The sequence below is a fragment of the Panicum virgatum genome, chromosome 5N (genome assembly GCF_016808335.1).
Source record: "Panicum virgatum strain AP13 chromosome 5N, P.virgatum_v5, whole genome shotgun sequence".
Classification (NCBI taxonomy): domain Eukaryota; kingdom Viridiplantae; phylum Streptophyta; class Magnoliopsida; order Poales; family Poaceae; genus Panicum; species Panicum virgatum.
Window position 1 is genome coordinate 33,156,612 of NC_053149.1, and position 25,808 is coordinate 33,182,419.

General features: G+C 49.0%; 1 protein-coding gene and 1 non-coding gene across 2 annotated transcripts; both read left to right on the forward strand.

Moving 5' to 3' along the window:
- The first annotated feature begins 4,587 nt into the window (after window positions 1–4,587).
- LOC120674739 lies at window positions 4,588–5,109 on the forward strand. Its single transcript, XM_039955873.1, has 2 exons — window positions 4,588–4,922; window positions 5,007–5,109. The coding sequence occupies exons 1-2, from the start codon at window positions 4,588–4,590 to the stop codon at window positions 5,107–5,109; spliced, it is 438 nt and encodes a 145-aa protein (XP_039811807.1).
- A 9,235-nt stretch (window positions 5,110–14,344) lies between these two features.
- On the forward strand, window positions 14,345–14,451 carry LOC120677063. Its single transcript, XR_005676131.1, has one exon. It is a non-coding gene; the product is annotated as a small nucleolar RNA R71 (small nucleolar RNA).
- Window positions 14,452–25,808: the final 11,357 nt, after the last annotated feature.

Below are 25,808 nucleotides of genomic sequence, written 5' to 3' on the forward strand. Positions count from 1 at the left end.
CAGCTAGCAGAAGATTCCCTTTTCCTTGACTGTCCATCGGTTGATGAGCTATAGATCATCCAGAAGAGAAATGATCCTGAGTGCTCTAGAGATACACAGGTCAAGGACCAAGCACTCTATGATTATATTGATGGGTTGACTATCACTATGAATGTGATTTAGCCCCGTGGCCGCAAGGAGTCCAAAGAGCAAGCAGCAGAAATAATACAAGATGTGATGTTAAGTTCACAAGGAGGTCAACCAAGTAGCCCCATTCACCACCACCGCATGTGCTACAAATGCGGGCAAAAAGGTCATTATGCCAAAAGTTGTCCAGCACCTCAGGCTCCACGGCAGGCAGGACAGCAGGGGCGCCCAGCCCAACCCAGGGCGCCACGACAGGGGAAGGTGAACCACGTGACGGCCGAGTCAGCGGCCGAGGCTCCTAACGTGGTTGTTGGTACATTCATGGTTAACTCTTATCCAGCTACGGTGCTTTTCGATACCGGTGCTACTCATTCTTTCATTTCCAAGTCATTTGCCGAGCAGCATCGTATACTAGTTTCTTGTATGAGGATAGCTATGGTAGTTACCTCACCTGGGGGCTAGTTACACACATGCTCTATATGCTCCAGAGTTAGTATTGTCATAAGGGGGGTAGAGTTCCGCACCGGTTTGATCATCATTGATTCCTTGGGGATAGATGTGATTTTGAGCATGGAGACCCTTACCAGATGGGGAGTCCATATTGATTGTGCTCAGCGGACAGTTCACTTGTCAGCATCTGATGGCCAAGAGGTGACAGTCAGTGCTACAGAGTTTTCTGGTTTTTCTTCATCAGATAGAGACTAGACCCACGGATGGTATTCGCGTAGTGTCTGAATTCTCGGATGTCTTTCCGAAGGACTTGCCAGAAGAAGGAAGAGGAGTTGATGAAGACATATCCGGATCTCTTTGCTAGCCAGCCCAGAATCTCGGGACGAGATTCCTGTAAGGGGGTAGGATTTGTAACACCCTAATTCAAATTTCAGCAATTTATAATAAATTTAATTGGTTTATTTAATTTTCTAAGGATTTAATTTGCTTAGCTTGCATTTAATTTAATTTTGTTGCATAAGTAATTAAAATTTATTTTAGGTTTAAACTTGTTTGTGCATTCATGCTGGTGCATGGTTTTGATTGTTTGAGTGCATAATGTTTTGAATTCAAATTTGTTTGAGTGAGTTTGAAAAAGGAAAAGGAAAGGAAAACCAGAGAAAAAAAAGAAAGAAACCCAGACAACCCAAAACCCCAACCAGACCCAGCCCAAACCCAAAACAGGAAAACCCAACCCTTTCAATCTTGGCCCAGTTTTCCTCCGCGCTCAGCCCACAAATCTGTTTTCCCTGGCCCAACCCGCACTTTTTTCCTCCAGCCAATCCCATGCTCGCGGCCCAAACACCTCGCTCCAGCCCAGCAGCAGCCCGAACACCTCTCCCCTCCCTTTTCCTCAGCCCAGCGCCCACTCCCGCGGTCCATCGCGCACCGCCTCCCTCCACTCGGCCAGCCCAGCACCGTCGCACCCCCTCTCCCGCGGCCTCAGGCCGCTCCGCGCGACGCGTTCCCCGCTCCTGCCAGTGGCCCCGCACGCCAGCGTCGCCCCGCAAGCGTACCCTCCCCTGGCTGACAAGCCTAGCCCGCAAGTCGGCTCGCTCCCCTTCCGCTGACGGCCCGGCCCCAGGTGTCATCACCTTCCTTTCTCTCTCCCTCAGCGCGCCCGCTCACCCGAGATCCCCGCCGAGCATCCCGCCCGCGCTCAATGGCACGAACGCCCAGGAAACCCCGGCCTCTCTCCTTAAATCGCACCCCCGCGACCCCTGAACCTCATCTCCTATTCCAGCACAGCCCCAAAACCTAGCCGCCACCGCTTCTTGGAGCTTGGAGCGGAAGCCGCATTGCGCCGCCGTGTACTAGGCATTCCGCAACACCTCGGCCACCACGAGGCACTGCCGCCGCTCTGCCATGGGACCAAAATCCTCACCGAGCTCTCCTTCTCCGACCCCGGCCCCGCTGCGTACGGGGATTCCAGCGGAGAAGCTCCGTCGAGCTGCGTCTGCGCCATCCCGATTCCGCCTCTGCGCCGCCGCTCCTCGTCGCCTACGGCTGGCCACAGCTTCACGTGGGGGTAACGCACACGCCGGGCATGTTTGCCCTCTTTTTCCTCCCTCAGTTGCGCGTGGGATGGCTCACCGGAGTTAGCAGCGCCGCCCCTCGCCGTGGCGAACCCCGGCCGAATCCCCATCCACCGTCCTGAGCGCTTAGGTAGATTACCCATGCCGCGCCTGTTCTCCAGGACCAAACCCGAGCCCGAGCCATGGCCGAGAACGCGTTTGCGCGTTACTCCGGCGACGCGCCGCCGCGGGAGCTTCAGCTCCGGCGGTCAGCGCCGCCGCACCGCGCCCAACCTCCCTGGGTCGCCCGATCCTAGACGCACGACCGAGATTAGATCGGGGTACCGCCTCATCCTGGGCCGCGTGATCGCAATCCAACGGCCTGGATCCAGAGATACTGGTTTGGCCTTGGAATTTTGTTAAAGAGACCCCCGCCTTTCTGACTATCAACCCGCAGTCCTTGCCTGTGTAAACATATTTACAGATCAGCCCAAATTTTTACACGGGACCCCCTAACCTTTCGAGATTTCAAACCTGCGGTCCAGCACCTGGTCTTTTGCACGCTAGCCCTCATATCTAATCTTTAATTACGTTTTAGTCCTCAGTTTTTGTAGAAAACCCCCCTGAAACTTCAGTTTTCTTACAAATAAGCCCCTGAACCTTGTTTTTAGCCTAGATTATGCGTTTTAGCTCCGTTTTAGGCGTTCTTTATGTCCACGCGATCGTTGTAACGCGTAGAATAGTTTTAGCTTAGTTTTTCTTGCTGTTTTTATGTATTGATATATTGTTTCTTAGTTTTTGTTAGTGTTTGCTTGTATGCTTATTACTGTGCATTGTTTTGGCCATGTGTTCGTGAGTAGACGTTGATCCATCTGAGGAGCCCCAGTACCAGTACCCGGAGCAGCCGTCTTCGGAGCAGTTTGAGCAGTAGCCAGAGCAGTACGAGGAAGGCAAGTGTAACATGAACAACCTATCACCTTTAAATACAATTTCATACTGCATTTTAATACTGTATGCCTATAAGGATTTCCTAGCCACTTTATATCCTTTATATATACCTTTGGGTTGCATTTTGGTTAGTTGTGCTAGGTTGCTGCGCTATAACACACTCTGGTCCTTTTTAATTAATTTGACTAATGGTTTACTTGAATTTAATTCTGAGAGTGGCACTCTGTGTGGCTTGAGTGGCTCACTTCTCGTTAAAACTGGTTTTTGTAGAAACATGGTTTAGGGGTGCCAGCACGGTGCTTAGTGCTTGGTTGGTCACTCTCCATAAGGACCGGTTCATAGAGCGACAACCTGGGACAACAGCGCTACCACAAGGCTAGAATGGGATAGACTTGGCTTACTAATTAGGTCTTTTTGGTTTGGAGTAACTTACCTGCGGGGCAAGAGTAGTAAGCTTCAATGGTCCCTGCTCCTCCGGCTTGGTCTGTGCTTGGATTGCGCTCCTGTGCTTGTACCCCCGGAGGTGGGCCCCATCGTCGCTGACCTAACTCTCGCGGTTACGCCTTACCAACGAGATTCTTTGTAACGGCCTCGTAGTGAGTCGCTAGTCATCTCACCTAAGGAAGTGTGATGAACCTCTGGCGTAGCTCACGACTTGTGGGTAAAGATGTGCAACCTCTGCAGAGTGTAAAACTGGTATACTAGCCGTGCTCACGGTTATGAGCGGCCCATATCCTCCTTTTGATTAGTGGGGTTAGCCCCTTCCGACGAGGGGGTGCCTCTCGGGGTTACCTTGGTGGCTTGGTTTTGGTATGGTTCTCAGTAGTAACATGTTTAATCTTGGTTAATTACTATGTAACTGGGTTAATGGTAATTCATCAACTTGTAGTAAATAGCTTTAATAAAATTTTGCCAAGATTAAAAGCTAATGCAGTCAGTCAGCCAACCTTAGAGCCTCATAGTTTGTGTTATACTTGTTGAGTACAAGTTGTGTACTCACTCTTGCCTCTTCTCTACTTTTTCCTCCTGGCTACGCTACTGCTGCTCAGTTCCTGCCGACACGAGGGAGTTCGCTCAGCGCTACCAGGACTACGAGGACTTCTAGGTGTTCGTCTCCCAGTCGACGTCCCTGTGGCGCCCTGCTTCAGCTTCGGAGAGTCCTTATCGTATTTTGTACTTCGCTTCCACTATATCAGACATTTTGTCATTATTGTAGTAAATAACATTCGTATTTCGATTTATTATGTCTTATTCGTGATATGTGCTGTGATATACTGTTCATTCTGTTGTATATACGTGTGACTTGATCCTGGCATGTATATGATTGCTCGGTTTATGTTCTTTTATAAACCGGGTGTTACACGAGCCCGCGACGCCCATATATCTCTGGTGGTCGGATGCCGCGATCACGTTCGACCGCAGCGACCACCCGAACAACATCCCCCTTCCGGGGAGATGTCCTTTGGTCGTCGACCCGATCGTTGGCACCAAGCACCTCACGATAGTCCTAATGGATGGAGGCAGCGGCTTGAACATCCTCTACGTCGACACCCTTGACGCCATGGGGATAGATCGAGAATGCCTTCGACCCTCAGGGGCTCCCTTCCACAGCATCGTGCCAGGGAAGCAGGCGATACCGCTCGGGCAGATCAACTTGCCTGTGACATTCGGGGATTCTTCCAACTTTCGAACGGAGACCCTCACCTTTGAGGTGGTTGGGTTCAAGGGAGCCTACCACGCCATCTTGGGAAGGCTATGTTACGCGAAGTTCATGGCCATCCCGAATTACACATACCACAAGCTGATGATGCCGGGTCCCCGCGGGGTTATCACCGTGGGGTCGACGTACCAGCGCGCTTTTTAGTGCGAGGTAGATAGCTGCAAGCTCGCCTCAGCAGTCATCACTCCTAAGGAATTCGCCCTCATCAGGACCGACGTCCCCAACGAGGCGCCCAACTCCAACTGCAAGATGGGGTCGTTCGAGCCGACCAAGGACATCAAGGAGGTACCCCTCGACCCCTGGGGTGGGTAGACAAGAAGCTGAGGGTCAGCGCGACGCTGACCCCAAATAGGAAAGCACGCTTGTCGACTCTCTCCATGCCAATACGGACATCTTCTCCTGGAAGCCCTCTTGCATGCATGGAACATCGAGCAGGTACATCACTTCTACCCTTAGAAGTACCAGTTGTACAAATCCCGGCTGTAGCAATAAAGAAACTTCGTTGTTCTTCCTTTTTTTGTAAAAAAAGCCTTTTTCTCAAAGGTCCAACCTGTTTGTCTTTTGAATGATCCTTGGCCCCCACTAGCGCGTGGGTTAGAAATCACTCAGGGGCTAGGGGTACTCCCCCCAGGCCAGACCTTTGCAGCAAAAGTCGAAATTGAGCGGCAACCAGCGCTAAGATGAGGGGACCGAATAATAATCCTGAGCTAACCTCGCGACCAAGGGTCAGACTGCGCAGCTAACGCCATCGAGGCTACGACGCTCGCTAACTCTTGGCCGTTGGGTGCTGCTCCCATTATAGTTGGACCCTATCAACTTAGCGACGCTAGGCGGCCGCACCAAAAATCCCACTTTTGTCCCAAATAAAAATGACAAATATAAAGTTACTACAAAACCGATTGTATAGACACAAGTCTTCGCTTTTCACCACTACCATTCGCGATACTAATCAGAGCCTTAATTTCTCTGCAAGGGCCTAGGAAAACGGCTCCACCTCGATGTCGATCGCTTCCAGCTGCTCCTCGATGTAGCCGGCGGGATACCCTTCGCTCATCATGTCGAGGCAGATATTGTCATAGTAGCTCCGCGTGATGGAAAATGTGAATTGTGTCGCGCGGAACGATGCCTGGTCCACCGCGGCCCGGAGCTACTCCACCGTGCCGTTCATGCCATCAATGATGGTGCGGAGCTGTTTTACTTTGACCGCCGACCCCGCCTTGTTCTTCTTCCTTAGATCTTCGGCCTCGGCGAGCTCCTGGCATAGCTTGGCTGCCTCATCACGGGCACCTGCAAAGAGAAGCAAGGGCAAGGAACAGGGGTCGGATCCCCAAGACCGAACCCCTACATCAACAAAGGGAGCAAGGTAAGAGTTTTACCTTGCAGCTCCCCACGCGCTGTGTCGCGCTCTCGCTTCACGACCGCAGCAGACTTGATGGCGGCGGCGAGATCCCGGACCTATACATCACGTTTGTCCTTGGCCGCATCGCGTTCCTGCACCGCGGCATCGCAGGCCTCTACAGCCGACCGCAGCTGGCCTCGAAGTCATTCCGCCTCCTCCGCGTCCGCCTGCGCCTGGGCATTAGTGTCATCGAGGGACCGGCTCACGGCGATCACCCGCGACATCGCCTCCTGGAGTTTCCTAGATGAGGATTCATACTCCAGGTTGCGGTCCTACGAGCAGTAGCAACATAAGTTTCCGACACGCGAGGAGAAGCGCGACATCATGAACAAGCAGAGCACGTACTTCAAGAGCAGTGGCTACGACCTCACGCAACTGCCTGCAGAGCTCCTGTGACTAGGCAATGGCGAGCGCGACCGTGCCTCGAGCAAGCCCACCGTCAGCCGAGGTCTGCGCAGTGATCACTCCCCAAGACGAGCCCACGATGCGATAGCCCGGCCCCGACGGTGGTTTGGCTGACGAGCTCCTCGCGGCATAATGCCCGAAGACCTCCACGTACGTCAATGGTGGAGGCCTCCGGGCGGTCGAAGGAGCACTCCGAGGGCGCACCACCATGCTTCCTGCGCCCTAAAGCATCATCTCGGCAGACCCTGATGCGCTTGGCGTATCGGCCGGCGTAGCTGTTTCGTTCGCGGTGGCTGGGTTCCTGGGCCTAACCTGGCAGAGGACACCCCTCCTCGCGGTGTGGCCACCGTGTCTCCGCCGGTCGACACGATGTCTGTGGCGGCGGAGGTCGTGCGCTGAGGCGTCTCGCGCATCGCCGTCCCTGATGATTGTTGGCGTTTCTTATGCCCCAATAGAATATCAATTCCGTAAGCGCTCAAAATCACCGTTGTAGCACTTCACCATGTAGTATTCCAGGGTATCGTACTTTTCCTCACGGAAGTACTATGGTAAAGAGTATCGTAAATCGAATGATAACTGTACTAGTTTGATCAACCGACTAATTTAGACGGAGTAAGCCAGATACAAGGATAAGATAAATGGCCAGTCTATGACTGAGTGACACACGGAGACTCAATTCCTTAGAGAGGTAGCAGTTGGGAGGACAACGAGCGAGATAAGACACCTGATACACTTATGAACTATCGAGCTAGCCTCTCTAGATTAGACTAACTATCTGACTAATCCTCGGGAAAGAAGAGCTTACTTCAGCGACCCTCAGGGAAGGACTCAGAATGGGATGAGAGGGGAGTCCAACGGCAGTCGGCACCACTGCTATGAAAACACCTGAAGTGGTGGACTACAAGGGACGGATAGGGCTGTCACCACTTGCCGCCTACCACAACAGTACCATGGGGTGGAACACACTTTCTAGCTAACACTAAGCTCAGACACCATGTCTGCACTCAGTGTTAGGATTTCTCTCGAGGCCTTCGAGAGAAATCCCCCTCAAACTAGAGCACTAACTTGAGATACTCTAGTCCGGGTGAGAAAACCCGTAAGATAAATTCCCGATTATCAGAGAGATAACTTAGCCTAAACTAAAGAATAAAACTTCCATGCTCGAGCTCAACACTCAGACTCAAGAAGATAAAAGAGAGCGGAAAGTAAAGTTGACTCAGAAAAGTAAAGAAGATAACTTATATTGATAACTTCGAAAGAAAGATACAAGAGCTTTAACAGACTTCCGAGAACTCCGGAATCCCGAGCAAGCTCGACTCGACTCTAACTCCCAAACTACTAATCCTACTCTAGAAAGTGAAGAGAGAAATGAGCTCCAAGGTGTGTGTTACAAGTGAGGGATGAGTGCTCTATTTATAGCCCTTCCAAGGTCGGTTATGAGCAGGTGAAGCACGTGGCGTCGGTTGGAGACAGTTGTGACAGTTGTGCTTTACCTTCACGCGAAGCCAAAGCCTGAGTGGCTGCAGAGTGGGGCCGGCCGGCCTCTCCTAGGTCGGCTGGCCTAAGATTTTGGCCATCTGGCCACCGCCTTTGCATGGACGTCCCTGATTGCCTCCTGGAGTTGGTGTAGCTTGCGTTGCCCGAAAGCAGACAAGTCTAGGCCGGCCGACCTAGGGGAGGCCGGTCGGCCTGCCTCTGGCTCCTCTCGGCCCTCTGTTGCACCGACGTTGCTAGTGGACGCTTGTGATCTTCCAGGGAGGTTGATTGCTGACTTGGACAGGTCTTTGCGCTGAATGGTGGGGCCTTTGATCCTTGTGCAAGCCTTTCAGTCCATTCGATCAAACCGACATCCAATCCTTGGCTCAGATACACTTGAGTTCATGACAATGCCCCTGCATCGAAGACGTGGTAGGGTTTGTAGGGGTGCCGGGCCGGCCGGCCTGGGTTTTGGCCCAAATTCGTCCCTTTTTGTCATGTATTCTCCTGAAATCAGAACTCATCTAAAGCTCGTGGAACTTATTAGAATTAAACAAAATATGATGGAACATAGTGTAAAGCTCGTTTATTCCCGAGAAATTGACGGCCAGAACGTGAAATAATGGCCGTCAACACCCCCCAAGCTTAAACTTTTGCTCGTCCTCGAGCAAAGCTCAAACTGAGGCTCGGTGGATCAGGAGTTGCATCGATGTTCACACCCTGCAGGTACCTTGTGCACAGCATATTACTCGTCCTGTATGTACTATGAGTGAGTTGGCTCATACCTAAGGTTCTGGAAGATGGGGCGTATCTGTTTTCATCCCTTGGTCTTGAGAGGTTGAAGGACTAAACAACCTTAACCGGAATATTTTCTGCTGCTTGTTCAGGTTCCTAACTCGGAGTTTTTGCAAGTTTTTTTTTCAAAGAAGCTCAGGTTTCCCAATGGTACTCTCGAGTCACTCAAGGTGTATGATCCTCACATGGGGTCGGAGTTTTTGACCCTCTTTTCCCTACTCCTAAGGCCGATATGTGGAGTTTGTAGGTAGGGAGAGTGTCACATACCTTGGTTACCTATATTGACGAGCCGAATGATGGTCCGAGAAGGATTGGAACTTAACCAAATTCCGATCTTTGTGGGGTGTCAAAGGATGGAAAGAGATGGGCTCACACTAGGAAGGAAATTTGGTCTTTTTATTTGAACTCCTTGTTTGCAACTCTTTGGGAGAGTGGGATTTTCTTCTCTCATTTTGCAACTTTTTTTTTCGAAGATCCCCTCTCTCTTTGCTGAAATGATTCTAATAACTTTGGAGTTTCATGATGAGAAGACCTTATATGGGATGATCAGTTGTATAGTGGAGACTTTTGGTGTATGATTGCGGGGGAAAGGATGTCTGGCAATGGATGTTAATTCCGGAATGGGTGGTTAGCAGGCCAGACATGTGAGGCTAGCAGACGATGGGTATATAGAGGAAATTGATCGGCAGATGGAAAGTTCTTTTTCCTAATCGTTCGGCAAAGCTCATGATAACACAAGATAGCTCATTTTGGTTTATATAGCATGTATGGCTTTGGATGGGTCATTAAAACCATATGGGAAACCTTCACCAAAATTTTTATTTTCAAAAGATTTCGAGAGGTTCCCTACTAGAGCAAGCAATTTTAAATCTACTTTGGGCTATCTCAAATCCCGCAACAACTTAGACTTCGCAAATTAAACTCATGCCTCCACTCAACCATTTTTCAGTGGAACGAAAATGTGCCAACTAGCTCATGTACTAGGAGAGTAAAAAGCTGTAAACAGGCACATACGAGGCATGAACAGAGCAACTATTCATCATTTCCAAGGCAAGAGCTTACACAGATTTCCACTCATATGAGATTATTCTTTAATATTATTATTATTTTATATATACATAACTATCATGGCATGGCTGTTTGAAAGATGGTCGGGATGTGGTGAATTACCTGATGGTATGACCCCCCAAGCTTCGAAGAAGATCAATCCTCCTCATCGGAGTACCGATCCTCTTCGTCATCTTCCTCAAACTCATCGTCGTTGTCCTCTTGTTTAGGCTGCTGGTATTGCTGAGGCTGATAGTACGGCTGGGATGGTTGATGGTCTAGCCCCATGTGGAGGAAGATGTTGGAGACGTCGTAGTGCATTGCTGAAGTCAGCCCCCAATTCTGCTGAGTCAACTGGGTGTTGTGTGCGATGGTGTCCTGCATCTGCTACTGCTGTGTGCTGAGTGTGGTGATCTAGTTCGAGAGGTCAGAGATGCTTCGCATAATCGGGTCTTCATAGTTGAAGCGTGCTGATGCCGAAGGACCCACCTATGGACCATAAGACGGATGCATACCTGTGGGGTAGTACGGTCCCTGATCACCGGTGTACCCACTACTACCAGCCTGGAACATGTTCAGGTCGCCATGGGCATAGTACCCATAGGCTTCATCGAAGCTCATGTTCTGGGTGGATGGTCCGGGCTGCGTAGTAGTGGAAACCGGGGGCACTTGGCGTGATGAACCTGCTCTGGCTTGCTGGTCCAGCTGGGTTTTGCTTCTCGTCTGAGGACCTACAACACTCCGTCGTGCAGGCTCCTTCTTCTCCATTTGCAAGGTTAGGATCTTCACTGCATAGAGAGAGAGAGAGAGTCTCGGGCATGGGAGCTCGATCTCTCTATCGTACCTAGGGTAACACATAAAGATGGAATTTCCGGGCCCTTCGCACATCATGTGACCCTGCACGAAGAGCTCGAGGCCAACCTCATACCTGAATGCCTCGGTTTCTGGCATGAAGATGACCTCGGCATTGTCCAACACACCGACGTACCTCGCATTGCGAGTGATCAGGGAGGTCATATCGATGGGGCTTCTGCCAGAGATCATCTTCTGACAGTGGGCGAGCATGGTTCTGACTGGAGAGCAGCGAATTTGCTTCGCCATGGCGTACAAGTACTGCAGCTCGGGCAGCTGCAAAGGCGAGGTCTGCATGAGGGTGCACGACCATGGTGAGCCACTTGGCTAGGAACCTCAAAGTAGGATTATGGATGGAGACTATGTTGTTTTTGCTACTCACAGGTTCATTTGATATTGCACTCCACCATGAATTTTGGTCGTAACGATGTTTATTAGCAAGCTCGTTGGGGTCAAAGGTGCATCTTTTATGGAAACCCAACGCGATGCTAAAGTCTTTTAATTTCATTTCAAATTGTTTGTTGAAGAGACGGAAATAAACTTTAGTTTTAGCACCGGTTTCTTCAATGGCAAGGGAAATCAGAAATTCCATGGTTAAGAGTTGCGAACTTGGTTCGACGATGTCGACAAAGTTCTCCCATCCGACAGTGGTGAAGGTGTTGTTCATGTCCTGCTTGAGTCCCGTCTTCATGAGGAAGCGTGACTCGAACCGCTTGGCATGGCCAAAGTTCTGCCTCTTCAGTAGCTCCAGGGCCTCCCATTCATAGTTGTTCTTAACGACGATTTGCTCAACCATCGTCAGGACCCTGATGCGGAGACGGTGCCTCGGGACTGCAGGAGACTCTTCTTCCTCACGGGACACATTTGTATGGCGACCGGAGTCGACCGACATATTATCCCGCGAGGAAGACAAACTCCGTGAACTTCTCGAGCTCTTCGAGAATGTCTTCTTGATCTTTTCTTTTGCTTTCTCGAACATGGTTCCTGCAAAATGTTAGCACACAATACCCGAAGGATATGACAATTAATAGAGAGGTTAGTCGTTCTTACGGGGCGTTAAACCACCACAACCATTTGTCATTCAGTGTGCCATAACTTTATTCAAGGGAAATATTTTTTTTTTGGGATTTTCAGATTTAAAGAACTTCACTAAACGCTAAAGGGTTTATTTTTGGTTGAGCTAGCACTTGAGTTCTTTACTTAATCAACTCAAAAGAGCTCAATTAAGCAAAGGAACTCAGGAAGGGAGAGGAGATGGATGAGCTCGGGCTGGAACACGCAAACCTGAGCTTCTAGTGCACTGAGGATCGTCGCCATCGTCGGGTTTTAAAGCGTCGCGTAGAGGCCAGGCTGGCCGACCTAGGCTAGGCCGGCCGGTCTCCAACGGAGGCGAGCGTGCTACAGCTGGGGTCTAGAGCGTAGTTCTGCTGGTGGTGGTGCTCCCTATCGGTGGTGAGGGGACGTGAACGGCGCAGGAAGGCCGACCGGCCTATATGGGGCCGAACGGCCTGACCTTGGCATGTTCAGTGCTCGTCCTTTTTCCTTTGCTCCATGTGCATGCAATACTCCTTATTCCTTGTTGTTCCTGGCCAAAGCAAAAGAGTGTGGGGCTGGCCGGCCTAGGTGGGGCCGGCTGGCCTAACAAATGGCCGATTTTTTTCGAAATTTTTTTTGTGAAGTTCTTTTGAATGTAGTGTTTCAAAATTCAAACATGCTTTGGTTTAAAATCAAACATGCTTATGCAGAGATGAAGTAAAATTTATGCAAGAATAAATAAACTATCCTATATGCAATGCGATGATGGATACGTACCATGAATCTCATGGCGCGGGCTCGGGTTTTGAGTCTAGAGCTAGACTCTCCTTCCCTTTGGTTCGTTTGTCGTCACTGGGTGGAGTTTCCGACGACGACCCTTTCTTCCGCCACACCTTCTTAGGTGTGGGTTTTGATTCGACCTCTTTCTTCTCCGATTCCAGAAATTTTCTACGTTGGATTCTTCGTCTCGCATTTCTGTAGTTGTGAAGCTTGATTTGTTTCGCCTCCTCTTGAATCCGTAGACTTTCTCCAGCTCCCACATCAATACTTGTGTTTGCGGTACTCAAGAACGGCCTCCCAAGGATGAGAGGTGTCTTGGTGTCAACTTCCATGTTGAGGACGACGAAGTCTACGGGGATGAGGAAATTCTGGATTTTCACCGGAATGTTTTCCGCTACTCCTGCGGGGTAGCGAACTGATTGGTCCGCTAGCTGCAAACACATGGCAATAGGGGCAAGCGCATGATGATTAAGGTGGTCATAGACTACCTTGGGCTTGACGCTGACGCTTGCTCCCACGTCGCATAAAGTGTTTGAGAAATGTTGAGTCCCGATAGAGCATGTGATGGTTGGGCAGCCTGGGTCCTTTTTCACCAGGAGAGGATTGAGTATAGCAGCGCTACACTCTTCTGTTAACTGCACGACCTCGGTGGTGGGCAGCGCTCTCTTGTTTCCAAGAATATCTTTGATATACTTGGCATACGTAGGCACCTACATAGCATCAAGAAGCGGTATATTGACATAGAGCTTCTTTATTACCTCGACGAACTTGCCGAATTGTTCGTCGGCCACCGGCTTCCTTATCCGTTTCGGAAACGGTAAGGCAGTTCTGTCGTGGTAGTCCCGTGAAGTTCTAGGGGGTTCCACGGGGTCTTCCTGGGCTGCAATAGTGTTGGAGTCGACAGCCTCCTCCTGCTCTTCTTCTTCAGCTTCGGTATGGCTGGCGGATATGGCTTTCCGTCGGGTTCGTGCATCCTGTGGGAGGGGTGGCTCCCATGTGGACTTACTGCCATGCGTAGTCACCGCATTAACGTTTTCTTTCGAGGGAACTTCCAGTTGCCCGGGCAGTTTCCCCGTGTTAGCGTTAGGACAGGATGAGGCTAGCTGAGCTACCTGGGTTTCTATCAATTTATTGAAGCTCAACTGGTTTTTAATAATAGAGCTAAAGCCCTCTAGTTGTGAGGCCAAGGATTCCAAGACTTTGTCATTAGCAAGAAAATTCTTGCTGATGTTGTCATTTATTTGCTTCTGGCCATAAACTAGGTCTTTTAAAGAAGGCTAAAAATTGTTATTAATGTTCATACCTTGCTGATTTCTGAAGGGGAGGTTGGGCTTTGAGTTCCAACCTTGCTGAGGATGGAATCCCGAGTTGGGATTATTGTTGTTGGTGCCAACAAAGTTCGCGTCCTCTTGAGTAAGGGGGCATGACGTGCCCGAGTGCCCAGTCTCGCCACATGTTTCACATGTCATCCGAGACTCCGAGACCTGGTTAGCCTCCATGTGCGGAGACTCTAGTTTCTTCATGAGATGATCCATCTTGGCAGCCAGCATATCGACGCTGTCGATCTGATGCACGCCCCTCGGACAGGCTGGCTGCTTGTCACCTCTCCAACTCTGATTGGAGGCTATCTTGTCAATAAGCGCCTTCACTCCTGCAACATCGAGAGAGAGGAAGGAACCACCCGCTGCTGCATCTACGTGGTCCTTGGCTTGCTGATTCAGGCCATGGAAGAAGTTCTGGATAATCAGCCACTCCTCCATGCCGTGGTGTGTGCATGCCTGAATGTATTCCTGCAGATGCTCCCAGGCTTCTGGGATGGTCTCATACGGTAGTTGCTGAATACCGGAGATTCTGTTCCTGAGGGCGTTGGTCTTGCCCACCGGAAAGTACTTGGCCAGGAATGTATTTGAACAAGCTTCCCATGTGTTGAAAGCCTCTTTGTTGGAGTAAAACCACATCTTGGCCTTCCCGAGCAGTGAGAATGGGAATAACCGAAGGCGGACGATATCCATCGTAGTACCTTTGGGGTTGATGGTGTTACTCACCTCTAGAAAATTTTGGAGATGGGCATTGGCATCCTCGGATGCCTTTCCACAGAATGGACTAGCTTGAACCATGTTCACCAGTCCAGTCTTCAGCTCAAAGCCGTCTTTGCTGGCTTGGTCTTGGTTCAGTCCAGAGGGAATGTGGCTACTGGACGGGGCCGAGAACTGACAAAGAGACTTCTGGGCCATGGATGATGCGACTGAAGTGGATGGTAAACTAATGGGCAAGGTAAGTCTTTTCTGAGATGGGACGATGCAGCGTCTCACGATTCTCCCAATTCTTTTTGGGTTCGGATTGAAGTTACTTGGTAAGTCGAAACTAGTCATGCACTGCTCTGCAACAATCAAGAAGATAGAGAGAGCAATGGTAAGCCCGTTAAGATTAGTGGTGACAAACTAGTAAAGTCTATCAGACTATTTACGATATCTTTAGCCAATTGCTTCCTCGGCAACGGCAGCAGAAATGCTTGTTGGCATTTCTTATGCCCCAATAGAATATCAATTCCGCAAGCGCACAGAATCACCGCTGTAGCACTTCACCATGGAGTATTCCAGTGTATCGTATTTTCCTTAGGGAAGCACTATGGTAAAGAGTATCATAAATCGAATGATAACTGTACTAGTTTGATCAACCGACTAATTTAGACGGGGGTAAGCCAGATACAAGGATAAGATAAATGGCCAGTCTATGACCGAGTGACACACGGAGACTCAATTCCTTAGAGAGGTAGCAGTTGGGAGGACAACGAGCAAGATAAGACACCTGATACACTTCTGAACTATCGAGCTAGCCTCTCTAGATCAGACTAACTATCTAACTAATCCTCGGGAAAGAAGAGCTTACTTCAGCAGCCTCAAGGAAGGACTCAGAATGGGATGAGAAGAGAGTCCAACGGCAGTCGGCACCACTACTATGAAAACACCCGAAGGGACGGACAGTGCTGTCACCACCTGCTACCTACCACAACGGTACTGTAACACCCTAATTCAAATTTCAGTATTTAATAATAAATTTAATTGGCTTTATTTAAATTTCTAAGGTTTATTGTGTTAGACTTGCATTTAATCTAAAATTTTGTTCCATTAAGTGATTAAAATTTTGTCTAAGGTTAAAACTTTGTTGTTGCATTCATGCTGGTGCATATTTTGTTTATTTTGGTTGAGTGCTAGGGAGTTTGAATTCAAATTTGTTTGAATTCAAACTAGTTTGTGTGAGTTTGCAAAAGAAAAAGAAATAGAAATGGAAAGAAACCCAAACCCTGTCAGCCCACCAGTACCCAAAGCCCGGTCCAGCTGGCTCCCTCCCTCAGCCCAGCCCGCGGGGCACAGCAGCCCAGCATCCAAACCCGTGGCCCAAACACCCCGCTAGGCCCAGTCCCTTCTCTCTCCTCGCGGCCCGCGCAAACTCCCGCTCACCCGGCCCAGCGCTAGGCACAGCTCCCGCTGCCAGCAGCGCACGGCCCACGCCCGCTCCGCGCGATGCCCCGCTCAGCCCGAGCGCCCGCGCGCGCTCCCTGCCCCCGGGCCCAAGGCGTCAGCGCCCGCACGAGCTCACCCCGCTAACCTCCCGGCCCCACAGGCAGTTTCATCCCCTCCGCGTCGCGCTCGCGCAAACGGCCAGCCCGCAGCGTCCGCCCGAGATTTCCGCAATTTTTTTCCCCCGCTCCCGCAGCACGCCGGTGACCCGACGCCGTTGCTTCACCCGCCGCCGTAGATCCGAGGGGCTGCTGCCTTCCTAAGGCATCCAACCACACGCGGAGCCACACACCTAGGTAAGCAAGCCGATGGCGCTCCTTTTGCCACGCGCATCCTGCCTGGATCACCGGATTTCCCGAGCACTGGCGAGCCCCCCCGTCATGGAGCCCAGCACCGGCGACCCACACCACGCAGCCTCGCCTCGCGTCTTGAATCACTGGATCGGCATCTGACGGCTGCGATCTGATCGGCCCAAGGTCAACAAGACCAGAAAACGGTCAGCGCCTCTACTCTTGCACAAAAGCCCTTGTTCTTATTTGAAATCAACCCGCCATCCCGGCCAGTGTAAAAGTAATTACACTGAGGCCCAGTTTTTAACACTTAAGCCCCTGAGCTTTCCCAAATTAGAACCCGCAGTCCACCCTTGGCAGTTTTGCACGCTAACCCCTGCAGCTAAGGTTTAATTACGTTTTAGTCCCCGGTTTTGCCTAGAAACCCCTGGAACTCCAGTTTTCTTACAAATAGGTCCCTGGAACTTGTTTTAGGCATAGATTTTGCGTTTTAGCTCCGTTTTAGGCGTTCTTTATATCCATGCGATCGTTGTAACGCATAGAATAGTTTTAGACTAGTTTAGTGTGCTGTTTCTATGTACTGATGTACTATTTCTTAGTTTTTGTTAGTGTTTGCTTGTATGCTTATTGTTGTGCCTTGTTTTGGCCATGTGTTCGTGAGTAGACGTTGAGCTACCAGAGGAGCATCAGTACCAGTACCAGAAGCCATCTTCAGAGCAGTTTGAGCAGCAAAAGAACTTTTGAGAGAGGCAAGTATAACATGAACAACCTATCACTTTTAAATACAATTTCATACTGCATTTTAATACTGTATGCCTATAAGGATTTCCTACCCACTTTATATCCTTTATATATACCTTTGGGTTGCATTTTGGTTAGTTGTGCTAGGTGCCGCGCTATAACACATAATGGTCCTTTTTAATTAATTTGATTAATGGTTTACTCGAACTTAATTCTGAGAGTGGCCCTCTGTGCTTCGTGCTTGGGTGGCTCACGTCTCGTTAAAATATGGTTTTTGTAGAAACATGGTTTAGGGGGCCAGCACGGTGCTTAGTGCTTGGTTGGCCACTCTCCATAAGGACCGGTTCATAGAGCGACAACCTGGGACAACAGCGCTACCACAAGACTGGAATGGGACGGTCTTGGCGTAATAATTAGGTCTTTTTGGTTTGGAGTAACTTACCTGCGGAGCAGGGGCGGTAAGCTTCTATGGCCCTCGTACTGAATGGCCTCGTCTGTGCTTGGTCTGCGTACTGTGTCTTGACGCCCACTAGCCTGCTCCATAGTCGCCGATCCACCCTCGCAGTTACTCCTTACCAACGAGATTCTTTGTAAAGGCCTCGTAGTGAGTTTGCTAGCCATCTCACCTAAGGAAGTGTGATGAACAACTAGCGTAGCTCACGACTTGTGGGTAAAGATGTGCAACCTCTGCAGAGTGTAAAACTGGTATACTAGCCGTGCTCACGGTCATGAGTGGCCCAGATCCTCCTTTTGACTAGTGGGGTTAGCTCTTTTCGACGAGGGGGTGCCTCTCGGGGTTACCTAGGTTTGGTATGGTTCTCAGTAGTATCATGATTAAATTTGACTAATTACTATGTAACTGGGTTAATGGTAATTCATCAACTTGTAGTAAATAGTTTTAATAAAATTTTGCCAAGACTTAAAAGCTAATGCAGTCAGCCAGCTAACCTTAGAGCCTCATAGTTTGTGTTATACTTGTTGAGTACAAGTTGTGTACTCACTCTTGCCTCTTCTCTACTTTTTCCTCTTGGATACGCTACTGCTGCTCAGTTCCTGCCGACACGAGGGAGATCGCTCAGCGCTACCAGGACTACGAGGACTTCTAGGCGTTCGTCTCCCAGTCGACGTCCCTGTGGCGCCCTGCTCAGCTTCGGAGAGTTTTTATCGTATTTTGTACTTCGCTTCCGCTGTATCAGACATTTTGTCATTAATGTAATAAATAACATTCGTACTCGCTTTATTATGTCTTTTTCGTGATATGTGCTGTGATATACTGTTCATTCTGTTGTATATACGTGTGACTTGATCCTGGCACGTATATGATTGCTCGGTTTATGTTCTTTTATAAACCGGGTGTTACAGGTACCGTGGGGTGGAACACACTTTCTAGCTAACACTAAGCTTAGACACAATGTCTGCACTCGGTGTTAGGATATCTCTCGAGGCCTTCGAGAGAAATTCCCCTCAACCTAGAGCACTAACTTGAGATACTCTAGTCCGGGTGAGAAAACCCATAAGATAAATTCCCGAATATTAGAAAGATAACTTAGCCTAAACTAAAGGATAAAACTTCTGCGCTCGAGCTGAACACTCAGACTCGAGAAGATAAAAGAGAGCGGAAAGTAAAGCTGACTCAGAAAAGTAGAGAAGATAACTTATATTGCTAACTTCGAAAGAAAGATACAAGAGCTTTACCAGACTTCTGAGAACTCTGGAATCCTGAGCAAGCTCGACTCGACTCTAACTCCCAAACTACTAATCCTACTCTAGAAAATGAAGAGAGAAATGAGCTCCAAGGTGTGTGTTACAAGTGAGGGATGAGTGCTCTATTTATAGCACTTCCAAGGTTGGTTCTGAGCAGGTGAAGCACGTGGCATTGGTTGGAGGCGGTTGTGACAGTTGTGCTTAACCTTCATGTGAAGTCAGAGCCTGAGTGGATGCAGAGTGGGGCCAGCCGGCCTCTCCTAAGCCGGCCGGCCTAGGATTTTGGCCATCTGGCCACCGCCTTTGCGTGGACGTCCCTGATTGCCTCTTGGAGTCGGTGTAGCTTGCGTTGCCCGAAAGCAGACAAGTCCAGGCCGGCCGGCCTCCCTCTGGCCACCTCCCTCTGGCTCCTCTCAGCCCTCTATTGCACCGACGTTGCTAGTGGACGCTTGTGATCTTCCAGGGAGGTGGATTGCTAACTTGGACAGATCTTTGTGCTGAATGGTGGGGCCTTTGATCCTTGTGCAAGACTTTCGGTCCATTCGATCAAACCGAGGTCCAATCCTTGGCTCAGATACACTTGAGTTCATGACAATGCCCATAGATCGAAGACGTGGCAGGGTTTGTTGGGGTGCTAGGCCGGCCGGCCTAGGATAGGCCGGTCGGCCTGGGTTTTGGCCCAAATTCGTCCCTTTTTGTCATGTATTTTCATGAAATCAGAACTCATCCAAAACGCGTGGAACTTATTAGAATTAAACAAAATGTGAATAGAACATAGTGTAAAGCTCATTTTTCCCGAGAAGTTGATGGCCAGAACGTGAAATAATGGCCGTCAACAACGATGCGGCGCACGCCTATGGCGTGCCCGCCGAGGGCGCACCTCCCTAGGCCGGTGGCCGCTGCACCCTCAAAATCTACTGAGGTGCCACCGACAAAGGGTCGATTCTGCCTAGTGGACTGGTAACGAACGAAATCAATAAAAGAGTGAGCGAATCGAAGCCGTCCCGAGGGAAATGGGGTTGCAAATCACTCACCACTCTATGGTCGGGTGGGGTTTCTTCGGCTTGGGCTTCACCGATGAAGACCCGACCTCCTCCCGTCGTTTTCCCAACACAAGTTGGGCGAAGGTTGTGGGCCATGCGGTGCCCCGAGAACTGCAGCAGCTGTCGAAGATGTTGATGGGGGCAAAGCTCCGCGTCCAGCTCCGGAGGATGGAGGCGGGCCCGTCGAGATGGCTTCCGGTCCCGGCATGCTGGCAACTTCCGCACCGGCGGACGGCTCGGCAGTCGGTCCGCCGGAGCAAGCATGAACGCCTTGCGACGAAGAGGGAAGCATGAATGCACCCATGTCCGGGGACGCTGGCAAGTCTCCGGCGCCACTCCCTTCTTCCTCCTCCTGCAATAGAAGAGCCCAGTCAATATGCTCTTCACGGTCGTGATCATCGTCGTCGTCGGTACAGCGGGCTCCTCGGGGACTTGGCATCACTGTCCACCTGCTCGCCGCTCCTCATGCGCTGCTAGCGTTCCGCCTGGTGTTGGCAGTTCATATCGATAATTTTCGCCGCCAACGCTTCGCCTGATTTCATGAAATATAGGCCATAACCATTATTACTAATGAGTTCCACAAGTTTTGGTACATATTTAATCTCAGGAACAACATATCCAAAATTTGACCCAAAACGGACACTGTTTGGACCAGAAGGCCCGAATCCGGCCAACCGGCATACTTTCTATGGAATCTTAGCATGAGATTTTACCAGTATCATCCAGAGGGAGAAATCAAGCCATTCCCATGGGTGATTTCGCTGAATGTACGAGTTGGAATCGGAAGGCTTGAACCCTTAGGCAAAACAGAGGAATTCTATGCCATGATCAGAGCACAAGATAACTACCCATCCAGGAGTGATCTCCAGCTGTTGAGGATCGTGTCGGTGCAACGGAGGGCCAAAAAGCTAGTTCACTAGAAATGTCGGTTGAGGAAACCGTCTTTTGCACCGACCTCCAGAGAGCATCAGGAGCGTTCACTAGAAGGCAGTGAACAAATGGTGGATATTGTAGGCCGGTCGGCCTAACGGAGGTCGGCCGCCTTGCCTTTTTCGCGCCACGCGTCCAGCCTTCGTGTGGAAGTTACGACGCCGACCTCCTTGCATGAAGTGTAGGAGACCTCGTGATAACCACCTTGGGAGCACTATAAATAGCAGCCCCCTCCCTCACTTCAAGGCATGGTGAATTGGAGCAAGTCCAAGGTGAAGCGTAGCGCTCCACATATCTTAGAAAATAGGGAGAGAGGTGAGGTGAGAGTCCGGAGAGGAGCCGGAGTGTCGGCCCCTCTCCAACTTTGTGCCTCCGAGGAATGAAGCTTCGATTCGAGTAATTTCCTCTTCTTTCGTCAGTATTACCTTCTCTCCTTTACTTTATTAGTACATGAATACTTGATCTCTCTAGTTGCGGGATCCCTTGTCTGCGTAAGTAGCAAGTTCTAATTATTTGGGGTTTCTTCTTGCCTTAAGGTGAGGCGGAAGTCAGTGACTCGATAGTTTAGGTGTGGTACCTAGACTTGGTTAGTTACTTTGGGTTGTGTTCCACCCTACGGAACTGCAATGGTAGGTGGTAGGTGGTGACAGCCCTATCCATCCTTTGTAGTCCACCACGTTCGAGTGTTTTCATAGCAGTAGGATTGCCAAAAGTATGTTGGGCCCCTTCTCACCCCTGTCTGCGCCATTCGCTTAGGCCTTCGAAGCAACTAGAGTTTAAGTCAAGTATTCTTGACATGAGTAGTTAGTAGTACGGTGTTAGACTACCTCTACCTATCTTATCTGGACCTCTTCACTCCTGTCATACCCCCGAGATAAACAAGAATCACTACTCATTACACTTCTCGTTCCTCATGGATTCGATACCCTAGAATACTCCCGGGTGAAAGCTACATCGGTATCCGTACGCTTGCAGATTTATTCTGTTAGGCTAAGGACTTCCAACAAGATTTCTTGCGTCGTTGCCGGGGAACGGTAGCTGTACTAGTATCGATTCAAGTTTATCCTTGTATCATCCACCTTTCCCATGGACTCCATTACCCTTCGTTACTTCTCGGCTCCAAGCCATAGTAGTCATGGTGAGCGTCCACCTTCACGTCATCCCATCCTTACACCAGGCTATGAGATCCGCCCTTGCATCATAGCCATGGTTCGATCACAGTCTTTTTCTGGGCACAAAGATGAAAATCCTTACACTCACCTACGTTAATTCGAGCAGAACTCCTTTAACATTTCAATACCAGGCATGCACCATGAAACCGTGAAATGGAAGCTTTTCCCATTCTCGTTGACTGGTCGTGCCAAGGAATGGTATTATACGACCGTAGGAAGCGCAGAGGGTGATTGGAATATTCTGAAAGACAAGTTTTGCCTCCGCTACTTCCACGAAAAGAAGATTGTTGCCCTTCATGTAGAAGTTCTAACCTTCAAGCAACGGGAGGAAGAATCGCTAGGAGCAGCATGGGCTCGTTATACCGAGCTAATCTCTTTAGGACTAGACTTGCGTATACCCGAGTCTATGCAGTTACAACACTTTTCCTATGGCCCGAGAACAGATAGCGCAACCTATTTAGACAAGGCCTCTAGAGGGTCCTTCTTGTACAAAACCGTAAGTGAAGCCAAAGCCATCCTTAATAGGATCCTTCAGAATACCGAGTATACCGGAGTATATGAGGACCCACCTGAAAAATCTCGAGAGCCCACTCGAAGAGTGGAACCTTCAACCCAATCTCCAACACCTTGCCCACAAAAGATTTCCGAACCAAACTTTTCCACCTCATATCCTGAGCCCTTCAGCGAAAATCATCGACCTTTCTTCTTGTCCATGTTTGACGACGATGAATCAACAATGTACAGTGATGATGGTCTCATCATCACCAAAGGAAGAAAGTGATGCTGATGGAGAATCTAAGGTAGTAACTTCTGATCCTGAGGGAGAATCCTTACCCAAAACTGATCAAGTAAAGGAGGATTCATCATTCCCTAACATGGAGTTCCAACTCTCGAAGGACTAGTTTGGATTCTCTAATGAGGAGTTCAAAGCTTCTATCTCATCAAGTTCCTCTGATCCCCAAGAATCATATCAATGCTTTGATCCATTTTGTGACTCCGAGGAAAAATCTTTTCTTCTTGACCCGGAGCAATCCAAGGATTTCCATATCAGAGGCATTGGTTTTGATATGCCTTATGAGTGTTATAAGCTAGAACATGATGTCGAAAACGTCTGCTCTATGGATACTCTTGAGGCAGTGGACTCCATATCGGATCCGGAAGTCAATGAAGAGGATGGAAGTTTCATCTTTGAAGGACCACAAGATACATACTCTTTTGACGAGACTCCATCTCCTCTCGCTAATAGCACACACATCGAGTCCAACCATCCCATGCCCCTGCATCAGAAAAATTTCGAAAGGGTGGTTGTGGATGAATTTGTCTATCATAAATATTGCAAATCTCATTGTGGTTTGTTGTGCACATCTTGCAGCTAGATATCATGAATTCAATCCGGAAATTGGTGATGGAGGGAGCCACAACACCAAGCTAGCTTCAACATCAAGAAGAGGCTCCCAAGGTCGAGCTTTTGAACATAACCAAGCACTGCCGGGAGGTAACCCGTATTTTTTCCAGACTTCTTTTTTCTTTCTTTTTCAAAAAAAAAACAAAAGAAAAAATAATAAATAAATAAATCTTTAGTTTCCAATAAAATAAACTTGAAAAGAGCTTCAAGATTTAATTCTACGACTCCCTCCCTTCGGGTAGTCTTGTCATGTATGTGGTTGGGGCACACTTGTGTGCCAACCACACCCCTGTTCTCATATTCTGCGAAGTACTCAGTGATTTGCAGCACACATAACCAAAGGAGACTACCAGAAAAAGTTGAGAGGAATTCACTGCAGAAAAGACCGGGAGGCCAAATCTAGGCCGACCGGCATACCAATTCTGCGATCTGCAGCAACGCCCAACGGATTTGTGACACACGCAGCACAACGGACACAACGCAACCGGCCGTTTGCAAAACGGTGGAGGATCAGGCCGCCCGGCCTAAGTTTAGGCCGCCCGGCCCCACTGTCAGCGAAATGCCGAGATCATTCTCATGCTGCAGGTTTACAATCCCTATGGCTCACTTCTCTAAAAGAAAAGTTCAAGTTATGCCTGGTTTAATACAAACTAAAATTTTGAACATGAACTTAGAGAAAGATGAAATCATTTCATGAAAATCAACATGTGCCTAAGTCTTATTTCTAATGCAAGTATTTACATGCCTTTGGAACTTACCTTTGTTAGGATCATCACGGATCTTTTGTTTATTGACCTTTATGATAGTTTGATCCAAAGTCATGCTTGCTCTAATTCAAGGAAATGGAGGAATTTGTTTTAAAACAAAATCATGGCAACTCATATGCTCAAACACCACCAATGCCACATGCATATATGAGAAGTAGCTCTTATGATTCCACATAGCTATCTTGTACATTTTGAGCTAGTTCAAACATGTTGCCTCTCATGTTATGCTATGCATACTCTTTACTTTGATCATACATGTACACGACATCAACCACTGTCCATCATGAACAATCTTGCAAAAGCTCGTCATCCCCCTAAAAAGAAAAACAAAACAAGGAAGTGAGTCATCATGCTCATGAATCCTTGTTCGAGCAAAAAAAAAGGGGAAGGATGATAAGAGCAAAAACAAAGATGACAGACAAGTGTCGCTATTTACACATGCACATGATCAAAGTACTTGAATGGCATAGCTACTTAGAGACACATTGTTTGAACCTGCAAAATAATTGGAAAAGATGAGCATGTACCTCTGTTACCATATACACAAGAGAGAGGCTTCACCTTAAGAGAATCATACACCATGAGTGCCCGAGTGAATTGAGCATTCAAGAGTTTGCCTTTGTTTTCAAAATCTGAAAACCCTCCAAGCTCCAAGAAGAAAGGCATGCATTGATTCTTGGTGACAAGTTCTGAGGATCAATAGATAAAAGCGATGATGTTAGCCACCTGGAATCCAAGGTATGCAAAGAAAGCTAAGAAATAATTCATATGCATAGTTTGAGTTCAAGAAACCAGTCTTCGCTCTTTTCTCAACCTTATTGCTCGAGGCGAGCAAAGTTTGGCTGTGGGGGTGTGTTAGCGGTCGATATCGAAGATTTTCGCCACCAACGCTTCGCCTGATTTCATGAAATATAGACCATAACCATGCCATAACCATTATTACTAATAAGTTCCACAAGTTTTGGCACATATTTGATCTCAGGAACAACATATACAAAATTGACCCAAAACAGACACTGTTTGGACTGAAAGGCCCAAATTCGGCCGACCGGCATACTTTCTGTGGAATCTTGGCATGAGATTTTACCAGTATCATCCAGATGGAGAAATCAAGCCATTCCAATGGGTGGTTTCCCAGAAAGCACGAGTTGGAATTGGAAAGCTTGAACCCTTAGGCTAAATGGAGGAATTCTGTGCCATGATCAGAGGACAAGATAACTACCCATCCAGGAGTGATCTCCAGCTGTTGAGGATCATGTCGGTGCAACGGAGGGCCGAAAAGCTTCCGGAGCCAGGCCGCCCGGCCTAGTTTAGGCCGCCCGGCCCAAGAAATGTCAGTTGAGGAAACCGCCTTTTGCACCGACCTCTAGAGAGCATCAGGAGCGTTCACTCGAAAGCGGTGGACAAATGGTGAAGATCATAGGCCGGCTGGCCTAAGGGAGGCCGGCCGGCCTGACTTTTTCACGCCACACATCCAGCCTTCGCATGGGAGTTACGACGCCGACCTCCTTGCGTGAAGTGTAGGCGACCTCGAGATAACTGCCTTGGAAGCACTATAAATAGCAGCCCCCTCCCTCACTTGAAGCCACGGTGAATTGGAGCAAGTCCAAGGTGAGGCGTAGTGCTTCACATATCTTAGAAAATAGGGA